We start from the raw sequence: 25,182 nt of genomic DNA on the forward strand, positions 1-25,182 counted from the left end.
ATCTTGTTTTGTTGGTGACACTGAATACGATAACCACCATAAATATTCTGTACTAAAAATCTATTTTTTTTTTTAAATGGATTCATATGCTGCCTAAAGATGTGTGCCAGAAGTGTATTCTTACCTCCTTAGTATTCATTCAAATTGTTTTGTTTATGCAGGTGGAAGAAAAATTCTCCCCTCTGAGCTGATTATTTTCATGTGAAATGGTGAAATCCTTAAGGCTCAATTTTTTCTGTCCATGTGCTGTGTGTGTGCATTTGAGAGACAGAAGCAGGAATTAAGCCTTAAATCCGGTATTGATTTGATAGACTTTTCAGCTAGTGCTTAAGCTGTCTTATTGACAAATAGTAGGAATTTATAGTGATAATTTAGGTTGATAATCTATTTCTAAATTACAGTGGAAAGAAAACTAGGTTAATGTAATGACCAATTTGGACCGTAGATTTTAATTTGGCTTCAAACTTGTGTTAATTTTAAGACTTTGCATGTTAAAGTGTTTTTAAAGTGCCTTAAATGGGCTGCATATTGATTTTAGGCAGGAAGAGGAACGTGGTCGAGTGTACAATTACATGAATGCTGTAGAGAGAGATTTGGCAGCTCTGAGACAAGGAATGGGGCTGAGTCGCAGATCATCCACCTCCTCAGAGCCAACTCCTACTGTAAAAACACTCATCAAGTCATTTGACAGTGCCTCCCAAGGTAATTATTTTCAACCAGTGTAGTGGCTGTACTAAGTTACGATTTTGCATATGTTGACGTGGATGCTTTCAATGAGCTAATTCAAAGGTAAGTTGTTTTTTTTTAATTGTATTGTCATGACTGATAGGTTCGTTTCAGCCGTAACTTATCTAAACTAGATTGCACAAGAGATTGTTCACTGCAGTTAAGTGCAAGCATCTTTTTTAGTTTTCTTTATTTTTTCTTTACTGTCGCATTGCTGATGACTCATATGCTGGATGCTTTGATTCAGTGCTCCTGTATATTAGAAATACATAAACACATATTACACACATAATTATAGCTGGAAGCACAGCTGATTTCAGCCTTACTATTAAAATGTGAACTTAACGTGCCAAATTCAGGATTCTAAAAGCCACGTAATAGTTAGAGTAGAGTTTGTTTCTTTTAATAACTTTTATTCTTATAGTCAAGGTGCCAATGAAAGTTAAAAATAAGGTCCAACCAGTATCACCTATTAAAAGGTGTAGGGTGTAATTTCTAAAATGAAAGGGATCTCACCGTTGAGACAGTGGACTTTACTATAATTCTCTGATTGTGGAAACAGGTGCTGTTGTCCTTCTCTATAGGTGAGCAGAACAAGGAATACAAGTCATTATCTTGAAATGAGAAACAACTGGGCTTTACCTTTAGCTGCATATGAGACCTTGTATGAGTTAGAATATTTACCTTGCCAGGCTTTCTGGCTTTGAATTTCATTTACAATAATGTCACTGTAAGTCTGATGTAAAAAGGCTTAGCTGGAAGTAGACTATATGGCAAATCTATTTTTGACTGCTTATAACCTGAAAAATTGTTGTTATAGAAGTATCTCTGCATTATTTGGCGATTCTGTAAATTAGTCTATTTCCATACTTGTTCTCTTTGTTCATAGGTATTCAGTTTTTTACTTTCCTAGTGTTAATTTAGAATGTTTTTTTTTAATCTGTTATTGGACAAAGGTGCTTTCTTGCCAGAGTTAGTTTGGTAAAATGGTAAGTCCCCTCTGCCTTCTTTTTAACCTTTTATTTCAAGCCACTGTCTGCCTTCTTCCTCAGCATTTGTGTCTAACCATGCTGTTAAATAATCAGATGATTGATTCACCAATTCAGTATTTGTCTGTTTTCATACATTTCTAAACATGTTATTTGTTTAATCCCAAAATTTCAGGGACTGTCTTTCCCAATATACTATGTAGTACCCGTGGACTTTGATTGGAAGCTGGGACAGAGAAGCAGGTGATAATAGGTTATCTTTCTTGTCTTACCGGCAGACCCAGGAGCCTGCTACCATCTCTTTAATTATCGGGAGATCAGAGGATTAGTAATGCCATCATTTACATCTGCCGGGGTAATAGTATCCTGCACCTTAGCCTTGTCCACCCCCAGTAAACCTAGGTTTTACCATGGGTAATATATTCAAGACAGAAAATGAATATGATTGTGGAGGAGTAAATGTGTAGGCATACTTTTAAATTAGTTTGCAGTCAGTTACTAATTGAAATTCTGAAAGATGTGATCCAGTAAAACTAGTAATGTAAAGTACAAGGAGAGAGTCTGCTGTAACAGCCAGTCTTCTGTTTCACTGCAAAACAGTACGATGCTCACGATGGTTTCCTTTCTGTGTTTCTGCTAGTTCCAAGCCCTGCTGCTGCCACAATTCCTCGCACTCCCCTGAGCCCAAGTCCCATGAAAACTCCCCCAGCTGCTGCTGTATCCCCTATGCAGGTAGGTGTTTTATAACTGCGCTTAGTCCTTCTTTCCAAAGAAGAGCATGTGAAACTATAGGTGGTGATATACAAATATTGGCTCACTTTGTGGGGAAATGATGATAAAATGTTGCCTCAAGTAAGTAAGTACTAAAATGTTCAGTCTTAACAGAAGAGTCTTTCACAGAGAACCATGTTGTAAATACAAGATTTTGGCATAATTTGGAAGTTCTTGTTAAATATTTCCAACCATTACTATTCCTGTGCTACTGAGAAGCATGCAACTTTATCTGCATTCCTTAGTTTTAGAGTTGCTGTTTGTCAGTTCTTAGTCCTGTGCCTGGCACGGAAACAACAGTAATCCCCTTTGGGCAATGGTCTGAGATCTGTGCAGAATCTGTCAGCAATCATCAGTATAAAAGTATCCCATGTTGCATGGGCTTTCGATATCAGACCTGACCAGAGAGGAGTGAAATCATTCTGAATTGATTATCTTTGTTCGTTTTGTACTGACTGAGAGTTTGGCCAGTTGGTGATTATACTGTGTATTTTTTTTTCCTGTCCCCTCTGAAGCTTTGTCCGTTTGTTCAGCTGCTACAGGAGCCTGGGTATGCTAAGATTGCATCATCAGTGCTCTAATGCTCAGCTTTATAGATCACTGCTGGTTTTATTATCTCACTAACTGTGTGAAATGAGATTTTGGCAAAAGCCAACAAGTTTAAGGGCAAAGCAGATGGGATCAGATTTGCAAAGGAAAATCAGAGAATATACTGTGTTTTAATCCTTTAATGTCAGTAACTCTCCTTGTTGCCTTCAGGATATTGCTTACCAGAAGTACCAAAACTTGATTTTTACTATCGGTCAGCATATTGTTTCGGTAATAAATCCTCTCCGTGTGAAGAATCTATATCCATATTGGCTTTTAGTGCTCAAGGAACAATACCTGGAACAAACTGACTGTTCTCCTTTGCTCAGACTAGTGCAGCTTTGATTATTTTAAAAGTGAATTTCATAGAACAAATAGATAGCCTCAAACCAGAGAGAAAGAATTAAATGTTTTCGTGAGAGCTTCTGCTGCTTCCTGTGGCTCAGTCACTCTTGACAGCAGTTTTCTAAAGTAGTTAAATGTGTCAAGTTCTCTGACAGATGCTTTGTTCCTATTGATCTGTCTTTATATTTGTGTGTATTTCTGTGCTCTTGTAGGAAGAAGCACACTTAATCTCATGTTCTAAAAGGCTAGACCAGAGCTTTGGCAGACAGAAGACTTTTTGAGTCAAGCCTAAGGCTTATTTCACTTTATTTACCTGTAAATTAACCATGAACCAAAATAATATCTTAAAATACTGCAAACCTGCTCAGGTTTACTGCTCTTGTGTTGATGTTCTCGATCTGCCAGAATTACTTGAATTTTGAATTCTACTTCTGGTATAGAACCAAGTCATTAACAGCTGGATACCCATTAGTGGGAAACATTGCCTTAAAAACAAAGGGGAGGGTGTGTAAATGAAAACAGCTGCTATTGTCTTTTTGAAGATAGGTGTTTTTCTTGAAAATATTTGCAATTATCCAGAAGGCAACTGGGTTTTGTGACCTCAATTATGTAAATTGCATTTAAAGGATATTTTCTTTAAATAATAAGAGTTTTGGGTTCAAAACAATCGGTTGGGTTGGGTTCAAAAACAATTTTCATCATCTTTTCCTTTTCTTTATTTTCATATTACTGCCTTGTTTTCTACTGTTCTGTTTCTGCAACTTCTGTATATTTTTTGTCTGTTGTTTTTATTCTCTTGCAAATTAAAAGTGAGATTTTAGTAAGTCGCTATGTGAGATGACCTATCAGCTCCCACCTTACAGAAGTCATCCATGGCTTAAGATATTGAGTAAAGATGGAAGGGTTGATCTCTGCATGGGTGTTGCAGTGCTTATTATCATTAATCTCGGTTGCTTTTACATGCTATAACAGGGGAAATATTTACACGGGCAGCTATTGAGAAACTGGCACAATTTTGATATTGTGATAAGGTGGATGGGTTGCAAAAAAAGATTTTCCGAATACAGACGCATCAACATGTGCCCTCTGTGAATTGTGTGTATCACCTCATTTTTGCGTTGGATTGCGTCATGATTTTCTTCCAGCTTGGGAAGTTTTGGTTTGCTTTGTTTGTTTTTCTTTACAGTAATATGTGTGTGTATAAGGAAATACATTCTTGGATACATTTTTGCAACTGAAAACAAACAAACAAACCCCTTTGTGGCTTCAGGGCCAAGCCAGCAGTGGAACGTAGCTGTTATTTACCATAGCGCTTAGCAATACTGCAAAACAATTCAAGAAAAGAGGTACAAAGAGAATGCTCTTCAGAATGTAAAAGCAGCCCTGTGGGTGAGCCCAAAGCTGAGCTGCTCCGCTGTGCCACTGAGAGTGACCACAGCAGACGCCTGGGGAGGAATATAAGGACAGGGAAGCGTATCTGCTGCTTTCCCCAAGTACTTTATTTTTCCGTTTCATAGCTGGAGGACTCTCTGAAGTAGACTTGGGTTCAGATTCAGCAGTCACCACTAAATGTCCTGCTTTGCTTTGAGCATATAAACTTTCAGGCTCCAAGCAATTCAGTGTCAGACTTCCATATCTTAACTACTTAATATGTGAAGAATCGTGTTTGTTTTGAAATTGCCGTGTGTAGGTGCTCTGGTATGAAGTACTTCATTGAAGTACATACTGACCGAAGTGCAAAGTTATCAGGAATTGATACCTGGTAGTGTTTCCTTCCTTAGCCAACAACGGATGCAAGGATGAAGAATCAGAAGCAAAATATTTGGAGTTTAAGGGATTAGTTCATCCTGCCATAGTTCTGCCTCAAATTTGAAGTGTCAGGTGTTTGTTCTCTTTTCCTTTTGTTTGTCTCACCTGTGTGCTGGTTCTCTTCTGGAGTTGTTACTCATCTTAAAAAAAAAAAAAAAAAGTCATAGGCAGCTAGCAGAAGCTCTGTCTTAAAACTAGGAATGGCTGTGAGAAAGTAACTGTTGATCTTAACATCTTTGTCTGTTACTGTAATTATGTTACACAGAGACTACTATGTAAAAATGTTATTTAACTCTGTGAACTATTTTCTTTATACATCCCATCGAAAGTAGTCCTTAAAGTTTCTAGCATTTTTTTCTGCTAGACCTCAATGTAGGATGAATAGGAGGAGGATTGCAGATTGCAAAACATCTTTAATAATTTCTGTCCCATTAGTAGCCTTCATGAATAGCGTCAAAAGCACGTGATTCCTACGAACTTTTGATCCTTTCAATTAGTGTTGAGGAGTTTGAACACAGGTATAAATGACAAATGGTGTTTAGCAGTTAAGCGAGTTGTAGGATGTGTTTTTAGTTGAAGAAAAAAGTTGTTTATAAAGGGATTGGTAGGATCCATACATGTTTGATTGCCCATCAGATGTGTTTTGTTTTCTAAGTGAAATGAGGAATGGCTGATCTGCAAATTCAGCAAAAGCTCAGTCAAGCAGAACAGTTTCTAACACTTGTAAAATGTTTCAGGAAAAATTATTCTCCAATACACTTGTGCGCTAGTGCTATATAGTTATTGCCAAGTGGAAGTAGGTAAACATTAGTTGGTTCATTTTCCTCTAATTTGCTGTGTTAGTCACTACATTGCTACTGGTTATTGTGATAGTAAGGTATGTCATAAGGAACTAGCAACAGTGAGAGTCAGCTCTATCTGCAGCGTCAACAGGAGCAAAAAGACAAACAGTTTATTTTGTAACGAGGGGACAAGACCAGTACGCAGCAAGTTATCAGTTGAGTAATATGACCGCTTTCTGACAATATCCGTAAAGGATGTTTGTTTTTAAGTGATATCTAGAAGCTGAGAAGGTGATAAAGGTATATGGTTATCCAGCATGGTGCCTGCTCTTGTACGTACCTTTGTTTCCTGGCTGAAGTTCTGTACTACACTGTCTTGGTAATGACAATCCCAAAGCTAGACAAAATGACAACATGGAATGCTTTGCTTTTAACCTTGTTATCTAACTCTATTATAGTGGTTTCCTTTTTTGGGGAGAGGCTCTCACTTTGATAGCGTCCTTGTCCTTTATTAAAAAAAAAAAAACCAAACCAGTAATTCCTAAGTGAGTGAAGTGAACTTTAAAGTTAATGCAAGTTTGAAATACCAGTTCTTGTGGGAAGCTGTTGTAGGCACTTCTGCACATAGCTCCCAATTGCAGTTACTTTCATCTGCACGTTTAAGGAATAATCTTTGTAGTGTACGTGCAGGACTCTTGAGATATAAGGTGATGAAATTCTTCATGCTGTATTTTGGAGTTAGATTCTTGGATCGTTGGCAGTTGTTTTCTCCATTTGATTTCTAGCACTAGCACAAAAGCGCAACTCTATTTGGACTCTAAAAGATGAATAAGTAGCCCTGTAATCCTGCCTGCGCTACAGGATGCTGCAAAATATATACTGTTAACATTCGTTAATCACAATTTTGAATTTGTCTGTCTTGCCTGCATGATTTGACGTGGGAAACATCTGACCTTTATTATTTTATGAAGATAAGGCTCATTTAATGTTCCCATCTAATCTTGGGCCAGATGGAGAGCTGAAAGAGTTTTAAGTATACACACATTACTGGTCTGACTGTGATTAAATATAGGAATCTAATAGAAAGGACAAGGTGAATAAAGAATGTGTTATAATTTGCAATAGGCTCTTCGAAATTATTAATTTAAAAAAGATATAATTGTAGATTCTCTTCCCTGACTCTTCGGCAACTGAATATGAGTTTCAGTAAGTGTAAGGGTAATTATTGGAGTGTACAGTTCATTTGTGTGATACTAAAATGCTTATTTCAGTGCTGTCCAGTGGTTAACTATTATGTGCAAGATGTAACGCATGTGTGATAGTGTACTGCCATGCGGTGCTAAATATTTTACATAAAACTTGCAAAAATTCATTTCATAGCTAGTTTAGAGCAGAACAGAAATTAAAGTCACCTTAGAAAATACTTAACAAAATGTCTCTCTCCGGTTGTTCACGGAGCATCTCAGTTAAATAGGTGGTAACAAAAGCTGTTGACATTCTGAATAAAAAATAGGTTTTTCAGTAGGGTTTCTCTTAGCAACGGCTAGTTTGTGTCACTACAGCCAATACACCATTATCCTAATTTTCCAGTAAAAGCCACAAAGGTGTATAGGCAAATGTTAATAACACAAATCAAACACTAAAATCTTGGCTACGTATAGGAGGTTGTATTAGTTTAAATAAACACATCAAGTTTAATCAGAATAGGTTTGTGCAAACAAAATATAAATGAACATGAAAATTAACACAAAAACTGCAAGAGAATTTACAACCTTAATTTGCAACATTGGTTTGAGGAACAGGTTTAAGTTTAAAGAATTAAATGTTACAGTATCAATGCATAGTGTGTGTATCTACAGTCAGATTGACAAAAGGACCAGGTAAAGAGGACGCTTCCTTTTTCACTAAGAATTTTTAAAGATTCTTTTAGTTTTTTAGTTATTTTAAATCACTAATGTCATATCTGAGTTTCTAAAAATGATTCTGCAATTCCAAATTTGTGTTTTACCTTCGGATTATGTTTGACACAAGTATTTTTCCATTTCAGAGGCATTCTATAAGTGGACCAATCTCGGCTTCAAAACCCCTTGCTACACTGACAGACAAAAGACCAAGCTATGCTGAAATCCCTGTTCAAGGTATTGATTCAAGTTCATTTAAACTATTTTTTTAGCAATGCTATCAGTACTTTTTTATTTTGTATTGTTTAGTATCCAAAGTATTATCATATTCTTTTTATTATGATAATATTTGCATAGAATCATAGAATGTTTCAAGTTTTTATTACTTGTGTGTTTCATCACACATGGTGGTATATCATAAAGATATTTTTTTTTGAGTTTTCAACAAAAACATGATTGCATCCTGGTAACTCAGCATTATTCTGACAGTTTTTAATGTGTGCATAGACTAAGATCACTTGCAAAATCAAGACAAGATGATTTAAGGGACACGTCTTGCAGTTGTCTTCCAGATACTAGAAATACACACCTCTGGGGTTGCATTATGTAGTGTGTGTTTGGGATTTTTTCCCCCCCCAGAATGAAACGAGGATGATGGTGACATTGCATTCCATGTGAATAACAAAACATAAACTTAATAAGTATTGAATCTTCAGGAGCCAGATGAAAAAATTGAATGGAATTAAATTGAGTGTTGATTTATCTGTTTCCCAATATTTGCCTGTTCTGTGAACTTTGTTTTGTCTCTCAAAATGCTGTTAACAATGTGCTCTTCCTGTGAGAATGAATGGCTATCATGTGTTGGGTGTAGCTTGCTGATTTATGCCTGCTTTAGGGTGGTTTTTTTGTAGATGTTTCTCAAGATAATCCCCATATGACTCCAGGCTGAATATTTCCTCTGAATTTGGTATTCCTGAGGTCTGATGCTTTCTAAAGGGTTGGTTCGGGGTTTTTTTGTTTTGGTTTTTTTTTTTGTAGCACTTCATAATAGTCTGTATGTGCCAGATTTCCTTCTTGCTTTTGTTGAATGCATATTGAGGTTATTTGTACAATGCAGCTGGAGTTTTAATTTTAGAAACTTGGATATTTTTAGGAATATTGAAATGCCTTTCCAAGAAGATAGTTTAGGATTCTTTAATTGTTAGAGAGTTCATGGGTAGACATAAGCTTAAACGCAGAATGAGTGGTATGCTTTATATAGTTTTTGTGTTTTCATTATAGTCAGTTAATGCAGGAGCAGGACTGCATTCAAATAGAGAATGTGCCAGACAGAATTCCTGTTTACAACCATGTGTATTTTTAAAGTGTCTCTGTAGCAATGTACGTTTCTTGTGTCGTCATGTTTTCAACTAATGAATCGAGGTCTCACTTTTTTAATCCTCATTCTTCATTTTCATGGTGTTTTTGTACTCAAATTACTGTTTTCTAAGTGTTTCTATACAGGAGTATTTAAGCCTTTGTTTACAGTCTAAACTTTTTATTTGAGGGAATATTTCTTCAATAATAGGAAGTAGTTTTGATTTGGTGTTACAGAAGACGAATTTTTACTCATTGGCAGTAGGCAGACCTACAATATGTAAAGGCACCTTTTCGATTCCACTGCATGGGGAAGGAAAAAAATCACACATCTTTTTATATAAAAAATAAAAAAGAAACCCAACAAACCAAAGGAAAAAGAAAATCACAAGGGATAAAGCAATCTGCTTTACCAGTCCATTTTTGATGGAATATTTTTGGCCAGGGGCTAAATGCGGATTCTTTGCTCAGCCTTTTGGTTTAACAATTAAATTTTTTATAGTCTAGGGAATGTGGCTTAGTAAGAGGCTTTAGGGAAAAAGGATTAAGAAGATCATGATGTATTCATAGTGATCTTTATTGGTAATAAGCAAATTTAGGCCTTCTCTTTCATACAGATAAAAGCAGTTGCTCTCACTAAAACAGCCAAACTCAGGCCCTGGTAGACAACATTTATGACTCATACTTACATGTCTTACATATAACTGGAATCTTTGTTAATGATGTTCTCTCTCCTTTTTTTTTTTTTTTTTTTTTTTGTCCAGAACATTTGTTGAGAACATCTTCTACCAGCAGACCAGCATCTTTGCCAAGAGTACCCGCTATGGAAAGTGCCAAATCTATTTCTGGTAATATCACCTTTTTTAGATTACTAGTGAAATCAGGAACTCTCATTTCAATACTGTACCTACAGGTACAGTTTACTTTTTCAAGGGAAAACTTTGGTCTTCAGACCATCAAACTCTTACCAGGAAAACCTTCTAATTGGATATTTGGAATAGCTTATTTTTCAGTGTTCAAGTTTTCTGTTGAAATATTTGGGGAAAGAAACTAAAGTCCAATGCTAAAATAATATTCCCTTTTATTGCATCAAGTGGAACTGAATAGATTATTTTTTTTAATTGCTCATCTTCTTGTTATTGCATATTTGACTTGTACCAACATACTAGATGGATGAGTCTGAATCATGCATGTAACAGTTGACTTCTGTGTCATCTTCTGTTGTATTACAAATAATTTTGGTGTGCAAGGTATAAGTGAGGAAGAAAACTGTTCCTGGCTGTTACTATTTACTGCTTGAATGTGGGATTATTTTAAGTGAATAAGGCAGAGAAGCATATTATTCTTCTCAAATTAAACAATTCCTTTCTTTTTCAAATTTTTTTGGTTGTGTGGAAAGAATGCTTTTCAATGGTTTAAAATAGGAGGATTGTTCTTTTAAGGTAACAAATGCATCATTATGCATTATCGAATGCATATAAATGTTTTGACATATTGCCTAGCACAACTTCTACCCATTCTGTAGGGCAAAAAACTGTTTGCAGTGAATTATTTTAAAATAGTCCATTTGTGACTGGCATAACCTACAAATATTTTTCAGTATTACTCATACTGTACATTCGATGTTAACTTTGGATTTTTAAAAAATCAAGTTGAGGAATAGAAGCCTATGTAGAGTGTTGGTATACTATCAAGCTGATGTCTCAGTATCAGCAGGGGCTTCTAAAAACAAATCTTTATAGTACAATATTGTGATACTGTGAAAATGGTTCTTTCTGTAAACTTGGCAGAATGAATTTGAGAGAAATATTTTTAAAAATACCTATGTTTGAATATATGGTTTCAAGAAGAAAATCTGGTTTGGATCATTTTGATTTGTCCTAAAAAAAAAAAAAAAAATCCACCCAAAAGTGTGTTTTCCCAACTTCTTGTGTCTTGTATTTCTAAGTTAATGTACTTGCCCCAAGTCATTACAAAATAAGTCTCTGATAGATGTTGGTAGTTGTATCTTTGATTTGCACAAACACAAAAAATGGTGAGTGTTTAGGTATAAAAGGCAAACATTATACTTTTGAGTGGAGATTCCTCCATGTAGAGAAAACATAACCATTCCAAATGTCGTTTTACAGAGTATAACGCTGGTGCTTTCATTCTAAGAAAAATTGTTTGTCCTTTGATAAAATGAAGCAAGCTCTGTGGAATGTAGCTGAATGGTCTCAAGTCAATCTTTGATTTGCTTGCTGATGATATTTAATTAATGTCCAGAGCATCAAATACATGCCAATTCTTGATTAAAATTAAGTGGAAGTAAAGCAGCTGTCATCTCTAAACTGTTTTGGTTTTCTTTTTTCTTAACTGCTCGAAGCTTAGCAACATAGCTACATGGACTAGAGAAAAATTACGTGGTTTGGTGTTAAAATTCCTTCTCACTCATAAAATCCTTCAAATAAAATTGCGATATTCCATTAAGATACATTCATCAAATTTTCTAAGCTTCAAGATACAGGTTTGATCATAAATGTTGATAGTGCAGTCTAAATCCTTGATATTTCCTAAGTGGAAAGTATCAAGAAAAATGTTGAAGCCTAGTATTGTATATGGGTTTCCACGCATGGTTTCTGAACTAGTGCTTGTCAGAGAGTAAGAGTGAGTTTGAAAGGTTTTATGTTTGCAAATGATAAATATATGGGCATTTTCCCACTTAGTCTCTCGAAGAAGTAGTGAAGAAATCAAACGGGATATCAATGCACCTGATGGAGCGTCTCCAGCATCTCTCATGGCAATGGGTACCACCTCACCACAGCTGTCACTCTCATCTTCTCCTACGGCATCAGTCACCCCTACAACCAGAAGTCGAATAAGGTGAAAAACCTTTTTTGTGCTGCACTGAAATGTGTTAGTTTCATAGCTACTAGCATAGTAGAGCTTACGAGGTTAATACCAAAACTTTATGCTCCACTAGAAAACCAAACTAAGTCATGTCGCTAAATAATAGCATTATATGAGTCCAAAATACCATGAAGCCAAATTCAGGAAAGGAGCTTATGTTATGGCATGTTGAACAAATCTTTCAGAGTGGCTTGGACCCAGGGAGACGGCATGATAAACCTTAACTTTTGTAATCGCAGCTGAAGGCAAAAAGCAGCATGACTAGGTTTTAATTCCAGACACTGCCAAGTCTTCTAAATAGCCATGAGTGAATGGGCCTGGGTTATTTGTGCCACAGATGAAATCATAATGCAAGTCTAAGTTACAAATGGCCAGGCAACCCCCTTTCATTAGTAAGATAAAAAGGTAAGTCTCTGATAAATTTAAAACTTTTCCTATCTGTGGTGTTATCAGTCAAAGGACTTCAAAGTATTTAAGCCTCATGTTATGCAAGTGAAATATGTACTTAGCCCTCCTTCATAGATTGGCAAATCGGCAGACAAGGGTTAAATGACTTTCTTGAGGCCGTTTAACACAGAACTTCCTGACAAAACTTTTGTACAGCAGAAATATTAAACCCTTAATGTTCTGAGACATTTGCAATAGGTAATAGTGTGGGTGCTATTGAAAATTATTTCCCTGAAATCATCTGAGGCATGCCTCAGTGCTGCTCTCCTTTCACTGTGGGGAAGAGTTTGAGTCTGTGGGTACTTTACCAGCAGCAATTAATATTGTGTGTGTTAGCACCTAAATTTAGACCAAGTAGCTCCAGAAATTGAAGGGAAAAAAAAAACAAAAACAAAAAAAAACCCAAAACAACAAAAAAAACCAACCCACCTGTATATGTGTATGAACTTTGAACTGGTAATGTATAAAATGGCATTGATGGCATCGGACTGTAGCAAATAGCATGGCATTTCATGGTGAAATTGTACAGTTGTATTTATGATACCGTTACTCTGCTGCCCAACCATTGACTGCAGTCCTCAGCACTACAAGAAGACTTACCAGTGGAAGTGGCAGTAGTGGGTGCATGGTGACAAGCACGCTCTTTGGAACAGTCCTCAGAATGTTGCTGCTGGACTGCAATTTGTTATGTGATCAGGTTTCCCTTTTTCCCCTACCTTTTCCTGAAAGCTGTTGTAAAATAAACAGGTATTGCTATAGTTCACTAAACCAAATGCTTGCAGTTTACTGTTCCCTGTTCTAGTTGAAACTTCCTTGGCTCTTTGATTTGGAATATAGTTGACCTAATAGACTAACTTGTAAGATTTATGTGTCAAACCATTTCTCATTGTCTCCATACAACTTACGCTAATTTATTTTCTTCAGCAGTGTTTTCATAACTGTGAGAACCTGGTATAAACCATGTGCTCTTACTGGAATTTGAGAACAGGCTGTACAGCTCCCTCATGGCTAAATAGTATGTTTAGCGTAAAGAGAGGGAGCTTTTAATTTGAGTTCTCGTATGTTGTCCAGAATCTCTGTGCTAAAGTTCTCATAGCATTGCATAATCTTCATTGTAGATTGAATACGCAATCCCACTATTATTTGTTTCAATCACCGATTGGAAAAAAATACACCAGTTTGGGTTGTCGAAATGTGTACTGATTCCAGAACTGAAGTACAGAATTTCTTGAAGCATCATTCTGGCTGTGTGGTACCTGTGACATTTAGATACAGTAACCTATTCAGATCATTTCTTTCATGTTTAAAATACACAACTAGCAACTTCCTTGTCACATTAAATTGCTCTGAAATTAGCAGTTAGGTTTGAATGCTCATACTGCTATCTTTCATGCTGAAAGGCACTTACTGTTTCCTGTTCTGCTGTGCCTGTATTTTCACGGCTGTTTCAAATGCCACCACTGATACCTCTTTCTGAGCAACTTTGAGATCTTGCCATCTCTATTTCAGTGAAGACTGACCAAGCAAATTGCAATACATATACTGAAGATTAGTGTCTTAGAACATTTTGTTGTATGTTGGCACATGTTCTCTTCGTTTATGAGTTGAGCGACAGATGCTGATGTGTGGAACATTCTCTGGTGTTCTGTTGGTAGCACTCTCGCATGAGGAAATACGCGTTCCCTGGATGCTTTATTTTCCTAGCAGGACCTGGGGAATTCTACCTGTAAATCTGTAGCAGAGAATCCACTGAAAATATTACGTATTTCCACATTCCACCCCTCTTTCCAGTCACCTAATGGGTTGTAAAGAACAAAGAGTTGAAGATTTGAGTGAATGTATACAATCTGTATGTCTTTTTGGAGATAGCAAAAAGAAGTAACTTAGGGTATCATCTTTGTGGATGTTGTGAAAATCTTGCTTATATCTGCATGGAACCCTTTAAAAAATGGCAGATGAGGAAATCTTTGCAGTATGGATACACTGATGGTTATCTTAATTTAATTTTCCAAATGGAAATTATTAAAAATAAGAACAACTGCCGGCACAGTTAGTCCAGTAAATAAGCTTCATAATGGTGTAATACTTAGTCTTTTTGTCAGAGGCTGTTCCCTACACTATCTGTTGAAATATTGAATTGTATAACTAGGCCACTACAAAAGTATTAACGTCTATAATATGTTTTTTTTTAAATCAAAGCACTCATTTTTGTAAGCCTGGTAGAGATGTAATGTAAGGCTCATATAAAAACTGACCAACCTCGATAAGTTCGTTCTTTTCTTTCCCCAATCTTTCCTTAAAGAAAAAATGACTTAAGATAGCTTGACAGACTGGAAGTGAAATTAATTGATAGCTTTCATTGTTAATTGAAGATTCTTGTTGGAAAAAAGCAAATCATTATTGTGCTAGTGTATCAAATGGTGGATCAGCATAGCTAGATCTCCCCCTTCTTTTTTAAGAATTCCAGATCTCAGGCAAATGTTCTGTTAATAATGGCATGCTGCTAATATGCAAACTCATTGTTTCAAGGTGACATTTGTAATCAGCCATGAGATGCAAAAGAGATAGCATCAGTTTATTCTCTTTCAAAATACAAAATAAAGTCACTTGAGTTAGCTTAATGGATCGAGCTGGAACTTACCATGTTGTGATTTTAATTTTCTGAACTCATAGAAGAAATATCATTGAGGTTGAAAGACCTAGAAAAAGAAAATAATTTAAAGGAAAAAGAAGGATGATTTGCTAAGGAAAGAATTACTCCAAAATAACTCTTAAGTCTCTGCAGGTATTTCTGCATATTCTGTTTCAGTCAGTGGTGCTGTACCCTACTACTTTCACTGTGACAATAGTTTGCTCTTTTTTTAAGCTTTTACAGTATGTATTTCTGTTGCCAAATTTACATTGCAAGCTCTGAGTTGCCCTTCTGCTCTGTTCCTAGGGAAGAGAGGAAAGATCCCTTGTCTGCCCTAGCAAGAGAATATGGAGGATCTAAGAGAAATGCCTTGCTGAAGTGGTGCCAGAAGAAAACAGAAGGCTATCAGGTAACTGGAGAGCTGTTTAACGCAGCATACTTATAGCTGCAACACATCAGAATCTGCCAATGGCATAAACCAGGCTGCTCCACAGTTGACTGCATAGATTGCAATGGCACTGGTATGTACTGTACTCTCTTCTTGGAACACATGCTACAAGTCCTAACCTAACTAACATTAATAGCTCTTTAGTCACTTTGCTCCATGTTGGTAATAGGTTTTTTTTCTTAAGGGGGCAGCTGACCTCCTATTGAGACACTTTAAAACAACCTTTTATAGACTGCACTTTGAAACTGTAACTGAAACTTTAGCAACTTAAGGTTTAAATTAATGTTTCCCAAATGCAGTTAGCATACCATTTCTCAGATTTCTGAGATATTTTTTTGATAGGTATTTAGTGTAGTTTTATTTGGATCTTTCAGTGTGCTCCCATTTAGTCTCTATTTACACAGTTTGTTTTGTGAAGGTTGCATTGTCTGGCGTTTTGAAGTTGGCTTTCTACTTCGGTTTCAGACTTTTTTTTTTTTCAGTTAGTCCAAACGTTATCAGAAGCCAAACGAACTAACAAGATAACTATCCAGAGTTCTCCTGATTACATTATTTTTTCAAAAGAATAGTGGCTTCAGCAAACTAAACCAGGATGTTAATAGTCTAACCATGATGTATTTGTTTGGTTAACTTGTATTGAAAGTGTTTGGAGTTCCCAACACAATCCTCAGTTGAAGAACTTTACTCTTTCCATGACTTGAGACTCACAATGCAGGAGGAAGTTGAGAGCCGCATAACAGGATGATCGCCCATCCATAGGAAAAGTCGTCTTTCAGTACAATGGACAGGCTTGTGATATAAGCCCTCCCCCCTCTTCCTGTGGCACGTCTAGAACTAAACTGTGCTATTTCTGAGGATAAGCTGCTTTGTGGAAAGAACCTTTCTCCTTCCCCACATTTTAAAAAAGGCAGGATGTTATATTTCTTTATAAATCCTCTAAAACAGAATGCAAAAATATTTTCCCATATTGTCTTGAAATGAAAGATGTATTTGACAGCTTCCTTATCTGGTTAGGAAAAGTAATAGAAGGTATTCCAAACTTTTCATTCTATAGTTTTGGGGACATGCAAGAGCATGCTTTTGTTTATATAGATTGCTGCTTAAAGTTACTTGAGTTTTATAAACACTAGTAGAAGAACAGGTTTTGAGACTTACTGTACTTGCTTCAACAACTGTAATATGGTTTTCTGCTTGTGTTGCTCCTTGGAAAACCATAGCGTATAGCATCTGTAGAACCCCTGCATGCCTTCTTTAGAAAGAGTAAGATAATATCAGGAGGTTATATTTAGTTTTTTGAGAAGTATGTCTCTTGCTTTAGGTACACTCGTTTTTCATTTATTTTTTGTACAAAATCTGATTATTTTCAGCATCCCCTGAAATTCAGTTCTGGCTGAATACCGTATTAGTGGTGTTCTAGTGTTTTTAAACCTATCTGCATTGTGTTCATCGTGAATGGTGCTTTTACAGCTTTCTGGCATGTCAACAGTGTTATCAATACCAAATAAGGATCTCTTTTTTTTTTTTTATTGAAGCTTTGCTTGATTTAAATTTTATTTTAAAACTATGTGATTCAGAACTGACAAGCTGTAAACAAGCATCGGAGTAATGAACATCTCCCTTCCTCGTTCAATCCTACTTAAGGTACTCTATCTCTCTTTCTCCTTCCCTGTCACCCAAATATTGCCAGGGTGCCTTTTCTTACCTCCAGCTCCTCCTAGTGTCTTATACTCTGACACAGTTCCCTTTTATCCCCAGCGTTTCCCATCGTTATAACTTCTCCTTATCTTCTGTACCACTGTTAGCTTTTGTTTGGCTTAGCGTCTGGGCAAGAGCCAGCATGTGCTTTTTAGAGCTACCTGCTGTCTGCTGACTCTGAGCTGCTGCGTGAGCAACACAGAGTAGCGGAGTCTTAAATATCCCAGCCTTTTCCTCTGTCGGAATAGCAATAGGTCCAATTTCCATCCTGTTACCAATTTAAATCACTGTTTGCTATTATTTATTAGTTACATATTTAACAGTTTAAAGGAAAAATACTTGCAAATGGAGTCTGTAACAAGCTCTAAAATCACCTGGAAGAGTTTAACCATGATTTGGAAACAAGGAAAAGGAAGTCTTAGATGGCTTTTGTTTCAGAATAATTCTTTTGTTAATTTTGTCCTATTGATATTATATCAGTTTGTTTCTAATGCAAATCTAATTAAACTACCAATACTTAAGTAAAACCCAGCCCTGTAAGCCAATATTTTTCAAGGATGTCTTCACCAACGTGGAAAGATGTGTTCACTTCTTCATCACTTGCTAACAACACTCACTTTTTTTTGGTCTTGTTTTCTCCCTCTCACCCCTCCCTCACAGCTATAGTTTTTTAATACAGCCATGTATTAAAATAGTCCTAGAAAATTATTTCAGTTGTTAGTGTTTCATAGAGAAGATGGAAATATGCGCCTTGAGTTAAAGCCCCATTTCTAACAGAGCCATGTTTGCTCCTGGCATTGCTTTACCTTAAATTTATGAGAATATATTTTGCACTGGATATTGGAGAATTGTTGAATTTCTGGTTTATACATGGACTAATAAATAGTAATCACATAAATATCCAGGTGTACAGTTATAGGTAAGCTGCCAGTGGCTTAAAATGTTAAAAGCAAGGTGTGATGCGGTTGGCTTACCCTTATTAATGAGCAGCAGCATACGATTGAACGTTATTCTCTTTGTTGGCCAGCTGTAGTTCTTGAGCTGCTTTTTATTCCATGTGTTGAAAATACTAAAGAAGAAAAAACAACCAGCCAACCACCACAACAAGGTCTGTAGTGTTTCACAGAGAGGTGGTTTCCTTTATTCACAAGGTACTTGTGGAGAATACAGTACTACTTAATTGCTTGGTACAACTAGTATTTTTTTTTTTGTCTGCTCAAGTAAAATGGAAGAAGAATAACTTCTGCTCTCCTATCGCCTCTAGGAAATGACTTGCAAGCTTTTGATTAAAAGTCTTAAGTATCTCTGTTCTAGAAGCTTGAAATTCCATGAATGCTAAATAATTCAAAGATGATAGTGTGGTGAAGCTCTAATTTCAGCCCATTATAGTGGAAGGATTTTATTTAAAGCCCCTCACGCACATTCACAGACATTTAAGCCAAACTGTGCTTTCCACCTCTGACAAATACATAGTTCCACATAGCAGAATTTTTAAAGGTATCTTAAGACTTTCTCTTTTGTGAATGCATTATGATAAACAATCTGCACATTGTGCAGTTTTCTTGATTTACTCAATCAAATTTGGAAGGGAATAAATGAATAGATTTCTTGAAATGTAGTTACTAAACAATATTTAACTGCGTTCCAAATCTGGTATATTTTAAGGAGTACCTCCATAAAAAAATAAGGTTAAAATAGCCAATGAAAATAAGATAAATTCTTACTGATGTAAAAAACTGTGGTTTTTTTTCTGTGAATATATTGTTGCTTTTAATATACCTGCTGTCTGAATGTTGTTTGCAAGTAGAATTTATCCTTGAAGCTTAGACTTGGAGAATAGTGATCTGCAGAAGGTCATTGCACAACTAACGGCAGTCAGGTTCTGTATTAACTTTCATCTAGAGCCTGTTCAGTCTAGACAGTATTGCAGTCACTAACTTACTGACTTTAATTATATTCAGGGCTGAACAGATCCCTAAGCCATGAAGGAGGAGAGTTGCTCTCTTAAGGTGGTTGGGTTTTCTAAAGCATTTAGATAAAGGAGGAGCAAATCACCTTTAGTTTTCAGATGAATAGGCGCAAAATACTTGACATTTGATCACATGTTAGCTTTGCTCAGGATCTGACATACAGATTCAGAGTACAGTGCCAAGTGCTGCGGTTTCTGGAGAGAAGAGAATCCTCCTGGCTCCTCTAAAATATGTGCAGTGTCATAAAACTGTCATAAATTCCAGATATCTTCAAAGCATAAAGTAATCCTCTCCAGCTGTTAGGGAGCACTTACCCTAGCTGGAACACAGCTACTTTCATTTTGAGTACACAACTAATAAAAGTCCAAAAAAGGATGTGAGCATGCATGTTTCATGTTAAAAAGGGGACCAATAAACAGGATACACACATCCTTACCCATTCTTTAAGCTTTCTGTGCTTCCTAATTACAGATACACTGGAAGACCTCCTTAAAGTAGCTTTGTAGTACGTGTTCTCTAATTCACACAATGCTGCTTTTTCTGGAAAGACCACCTAATTGCTACCTCCTATACAGATCAAAGTACAAAAAATTTAAAACTTATTATCTGCATCGTTTAGTGATTGAGCAGGGTGATTGAGTATGAATGTATGTGTACTTAGTGCCGTGCTGAGTGCACCTTGAAATCAAGCAATGCTTTCATTTGTACTCAGTAATAAGTGGGGAATAACAAAGCTGAAGGTAAAAGATGGTTTGGGTTGCCTTGTTTTTAAACCTGTTCTTGTATACGCATCTTTGTCAACAGTAAGCTAGATCATATTCTACTCAAAGTATTATATTGATTTTTTTTAAAAAGCACAAAAAGAGGACAAGACTGTGCTTGTGTGAGCCGATGTTCAAATAGTGATTGTGCTTCAAATAGTGCTTTCCCTGGTGCTGTCTGGTTGATTCATCAAATTAGTCAGGCTGCCAGAGCACTTCTCCCCTTGGTTTAAGCTGTGATGCTTTAGCCAAAAATTGTTGAGTTAAGGAAGGACATGCTTCCTTTTTCTGTTTGGATTGGATTCTGATACAAGAGAAATGTCAACTTGTTAAACTTAATTATGACAAAATTTAGAATAAAATATGAAGCTGTCTGTATCCCTGTAAGTGCTTCAAATGTTAATGTCTGAAGCTATTATTGTTTCTTTTTGAGAATGGCTGCTCCTTTTATGGTTCTTTTTTGTGCCAAAACTAAAAAATAACATGTCTTTGGTATGGAAAGAAACATTAACAGTCAATATGTAAGGATTTTAGTGGTTTGTATTTGCCATTTACTACCTTAGCTGGGATTGAAGAGGCAGGAGTGGGGACTCCTGTTATGTCTATTCCAGAAATACTTTTACATTCTCACCTACTGCCAGAAGTACCGATAGCCTGAGCTTTAGTCCATGATTTAAGAATCAGGGAATCCTGATTCAGTGGAGCGTGGATAGCAGTTATTTTATAGTTTACCTTTCTATTTTTTTTAATGGATACTCTTTTCTTTTGTGTGTGTGTATGTGTCTTTAAAAGCTTTTAAAAGCTTTTTAATAGTAATTTTCTGCCATGGGAAGAAGCCTGCCAAGGTCTGTACACTTAGACCTCAAATCTTGTTTTAATGGTTTAATATATTATAGTACAGAATCATATTAATGCTTTCGCTTTCTCAACCCACTTATTTCATTAACTAATGCAACAGAGACATAGACACATGTTTTTATTTTCTCTGTGTCCTAACTCATTTCTGAGCCAAACTGAGTTAGGATGTGGGAACTTCTCCTTGTGCAGAGCAAGGGATGGAGAAATAGCTGCTCTGAAGTATGGCCCTCTGCTCAAATTATAATATACATAGTGCAGGGAGATTGAAGACAGCTGTGGATACGTCCGCTGAAGAGGGAGTTAAAATAACTTTGTTCTTAGCTTGTAACTGTAAGTTAGAAACCATGGTTCCTATAGTCGGGGTTTTTTGGTGTTTGTGGGGTTTTTTAGCTGTGGAGTTTTTGTTGGGGGGTGGGCAGAAAGTTGAATCGCTGAGTTATAATAGTTAACATCTGTTTATCTGTTTCTTGCTTTCTTTAAAAAATATTTTCACTGGTTATAGAAGACCCTCCATTAATTTAGGATTATTGCAAAAAGCAATAGGAGTCAATTTCAAAATTAGCACTACATTGGTTAAAAACGCTTTAAAACTGAATTCTAGAAAAGTCATAGTTCGGGAGACACCTTAGATTGCTGTTATGCACAGCCCTGTTAAACAATCTAGAATGTTTCTAGTGAGGGAGATTCCTCTACTTCTCTGGGCAATGCTTAATTGTTTCATGGTGAAAACTTTTTTTTTTTCCTTATATCCAGACAGAATTTCCCTGGGAAGAAATTGTGCCTGTTGCATCTTGTTACTATGTGTCCTTGAGAAGAGAGTACCTCCATCTTCTCTATAAATGCCTTCTGGGCATTGGAAGACTCTGATTACATCTCCCCTGAATTTTCTTTAGGCTGAATAAACCAAATTCCTTCAACCTTTCTTCATCTGACAGGTTCTCTAGCCATCATCTTGGTAACTCTCTGCTGGGCCCTTCTTTATTCCTCAGTGACTTATTTTGAAGTGGGGGCCCCAAAGCTCTGTACAGCGTAGACTGCAAGGGCCCAGCAGAGTGTAAGAATCCCACCCGTCCATCTGCTGGCTGTGCTCTTAGTGATGCAGCTCAGGACACAGTTTGCGTTCATCACTGCAAGGATGCACTTCTGGTTCCTGTTCAAATCAGTTCATTTACTGTTCAACCACTGTCTCAGTCTAAGCCGATGGATCGTTTTGTTCCTATTACAGTTCAACGTTGTTTCAGGAAGAATCTTCTTAACTTTTTTTTTTTTCCTATATGAGCACAAGGGAATACTCATTTTGTGGTTGCTGCTCCTACTCTGCATTTGGCAGTTTAATAGGAGCTTGAGTTGTGCTTGAAATGGTTTTTGGTTGTGGATCCACCAGGGTGTTCCCCTACCATCTTTTTTTTTCCTCCCATTTTGTCATGGCTGTAGAATGGGTTATAGAATTTCATCTGTTTGAGTATGTAAAATGTTATATTCTTATGCTCTGTCACTAGGAGAGTCTTTCAAATTTTTAACTCCGTTTTTTATTCCTAGTTGGAAAATCTTCCACAGATCTCTTTATGACAACAGCCTGTTGCTTAACTCCTTTGGTTAGAATTGCCTTTTTACAATATCTCTCCCAAATACTAGAGGTGACTTCACTGACATCCTAAGTATTAAACGTTTAGAGATGAGGACTGATGAATCTCCTTCTATTTCACCTCTCTCTAGAAAGGCTTATTCCTCATTTGACAATTATCTGAAAGTATGTCCTTCAGTTGCTTTAATACTTTGTGGTCTGAAATGGCTTGAAGAAAAAATCCGGATTAGATTCCAGCAGAATTCTCTTAATAGAGCCAATTACTTAATAAAAGCAGTAACAAAGAAGAAATTATGTCAGAGATTTTAGGCTGATGTTCTGTTTACCGTCAGTTCTTTGAGAAATAAGAGCTTAATGCAAGATTGATTTCATTATACTGACCAAGCTTTTTCAAAAAACCACAAGTAGTTAAAAGCATTTGGGAAATAAAATTATGCTGAATTTAAATGTGCCAGTTATGTGCTCAAAGCCCTACATAAAAAATTAAATTTTCAGTTTAAATGACAATCTGTCCAGTTTCTAGATTTGTTTTTTAGTGTCTGACCAATATTATACTTTTTTAGTCTGAGAGATAATAATAATTCATAATGCTCAGAGCAATTGGAAGCAGAAACCAGTCCCTTTTAATTGTTTCCTTCCGTTGTATTTAATTCAGCTTCTCTGGATACATTAAAATTCTTGGATGATGGGTTTGTTTTCTGCTTGTTGTCTTAATAATAAAAGCTGGACCCTACAGGAAGATTTACAAAAATAGGGTATTCCAAGTTCTTTTTGAGAAGCAACCAAACTTGTTGGTGAACTTTAATGTGGCCCTTTTTTCCGATGTTTATATTCAAAATTCAACAGTCTATGGATGCTACTAATATTTAAAGTGACATTTTTAGTTTATAAAACTATAATATTTAAGGGAAGATGAAGATGACTTTCTCTTGTTTTAGTTCCATTTACCATTTTCAGCACAACTTTGTCCTTTTTTTCTTGCTCGCATGTTGGGGTGAGGGAATATACTTAGAGAACTATGAAAAATGTCTCTAGATTTCGGAGGTGAGCCCCCCTCCTGGTTTTTTAATCATGTGAAGAGTTCTGTCTTCAGCCCCAGTTGTTCTATAGGTCTGTTTTCTAATGCATCCAGACTGTTTTGATACCTTGCAATTTCTTTCTTCGTATAATTTGAGCACAAGTCTTGCTTCTTCATCCACAGGGTCGAACCTCAGGTGTAGGTTCAGATGTTCTCATACACATCACGGCAGCATCCTACTTTCTAACTTTGAGTTCATTTTTGCCTGTTGATGTCCATCCTGACTGGTGCAAAGATCACTATTTCAGCTCATTGCTTAACAGTTTGGCGGCGTTTGCTTCTCCTTTCTCTGCCCTCCCTCATTTCCAATATAAACTTTATTTCTCCCTTTGAAGACTGTGTATCCTTCCATCCCTCTTTCAGCACTGAGATCTCGTCTGTGCTTCAGTGATGCTGGTGTTCAGGCTCAAACTCTTACATTTTCAAATAAATACTGCTGTGCTTCCTCTGAAATGTATAGAGCAACCTGGGAGAGAACAAAGACATTGGAAGCTCTGGGAGGCAAGGTACTATCAAACTATTTGTACCATGACTGGCTTTAATGGACTCCCGATCTTTGGGAGACTATATTCTACAATAAAAACAATTCAGCAGGTACTTGTAGAAACTATAGCCAGCATTAAGTCATTAGATTGGAAACTGGTGCGTTAAAAACTGTTAATGAGATTCAGTGATGCTTCAGCATTCCTCCTTACTTTAATAAGGATTGTTATATCTATCCTTGTAGTCCTGAGAGTTAAAAATTTGCTAATGCTCTGCAGTAGCTTTAACTACTTTTTTTTTCTTTATAGTTTGCCTTGATGCATGCGTGTATGTCTGAGCAGATCTGTGTTTAACTTCACTGTGACAATGCCAGTGTACATCGTTCTCCTCCCCTTCCCATGTCACTTGGCCATCCTGGGGAAGGAGGGAGAGTATTTCAGCCAAGGGGTGAAAACCAGGACTGAGTTTTTCTCCTTCAGTAGAATATGTAGCAAAGGAAACAGAGTCATTCGTATTTGATTTTTATAACCAGCTTGTCACAGATGACTGTGACAAGAAAAAGCCCCTCTCCCTGCCTTTCTCCATCTTACTGGTACAGACGTGGTCTGAGGCATTACTGGTTACGGGTAGGGGGAAAGAACTTTTCAAAAAGTAACTTTGTAAACAATCTGATATTTATTCCCTTTTTTTTTCCTTAAAGCCTTGTACTGTGTGTTGCATTTCTTTGCCTAATTTAAGTAACATTGAAAAAGTTTTAACGGAGCATTAATTTAAATCCAATTTCCTGTCTCTCTTGAGGAGAAAGGAGGGAGAGCTTCATTTTTTTTTTTTTCTTTTGCTTTTAAATTTTCCCACCCCTGTGGCTTGAGGAAGCTGTGTGAAGAACATGTTCCCACAGACTGGGGGTCTCCAACAATGACATTTCCGTTTGGAAGCAGGCAGCAGGACGGCAGGCGAGGCCCGGACCACTGCCCTGGGCATTGTGAGCCCCAGCACGTACGCTGACGTCACCAGAGCCTCAACCTGCTTTTGGTGGACTTTGTATAAAAAGTGCTAAAGCTGAGCAGGA

The 25,182-nt window shown here is 36.7% G+C and overlaps 1 protein-coding gene across 3 annotated transcripts in view; it reads left to right on the top strand.

Moving 5' to 3' along the window:
- The window catches only part of SPECC1L (sperm antigen with calponin homology and coiled-coil domains 1 like), a 66,454-nt gene that overhangs the window by 34,196 nt on the left and 7,076 nt on the right, over positions 1-25,182 (top strand). For all 3 annotated transcript variants that reach the window (XM_074606577.1, XM_074606579.1, XM_074606580.1), the window contains exons 8-13: positions 539-702; positions 2,356-2,447; positions 8,058-8,148; positions 10,032-10,115; positions 11,973-12,129; positions 15,542-15,644. In XM_074606577.1, the coding sequence (XP_074462678.1) occupies positions 539-702; positions 2,356-2,447; positions 8,058-8,148; positions 10,032-10,115; positions 11,973-12,129; positions 15,542-15,644 (691 nt within the window). The remainder of the gene's footprint in view (positions 1-538; positions 703-2,355; positions 2,448-8,057; positions 8,149-10,031; positions 10,116-11,972; positions 12,130-15,541; positions 15,645-25,182) is intronic.

The sequence above is a fragment of the Larus michahellis genome, chromosome 13, assembly GCF_964199755.1.
Source record: "Larus michahellis chromosome 13, bLarMic1.1, whole genome shotgun sequence".
NCBI classification, from domain to species: domain Eukaryota; kingdom Metazoa; phylum Chordata; class Aves; order Charadriiformes; family Laridae; genus Larus; species Larus michahellis.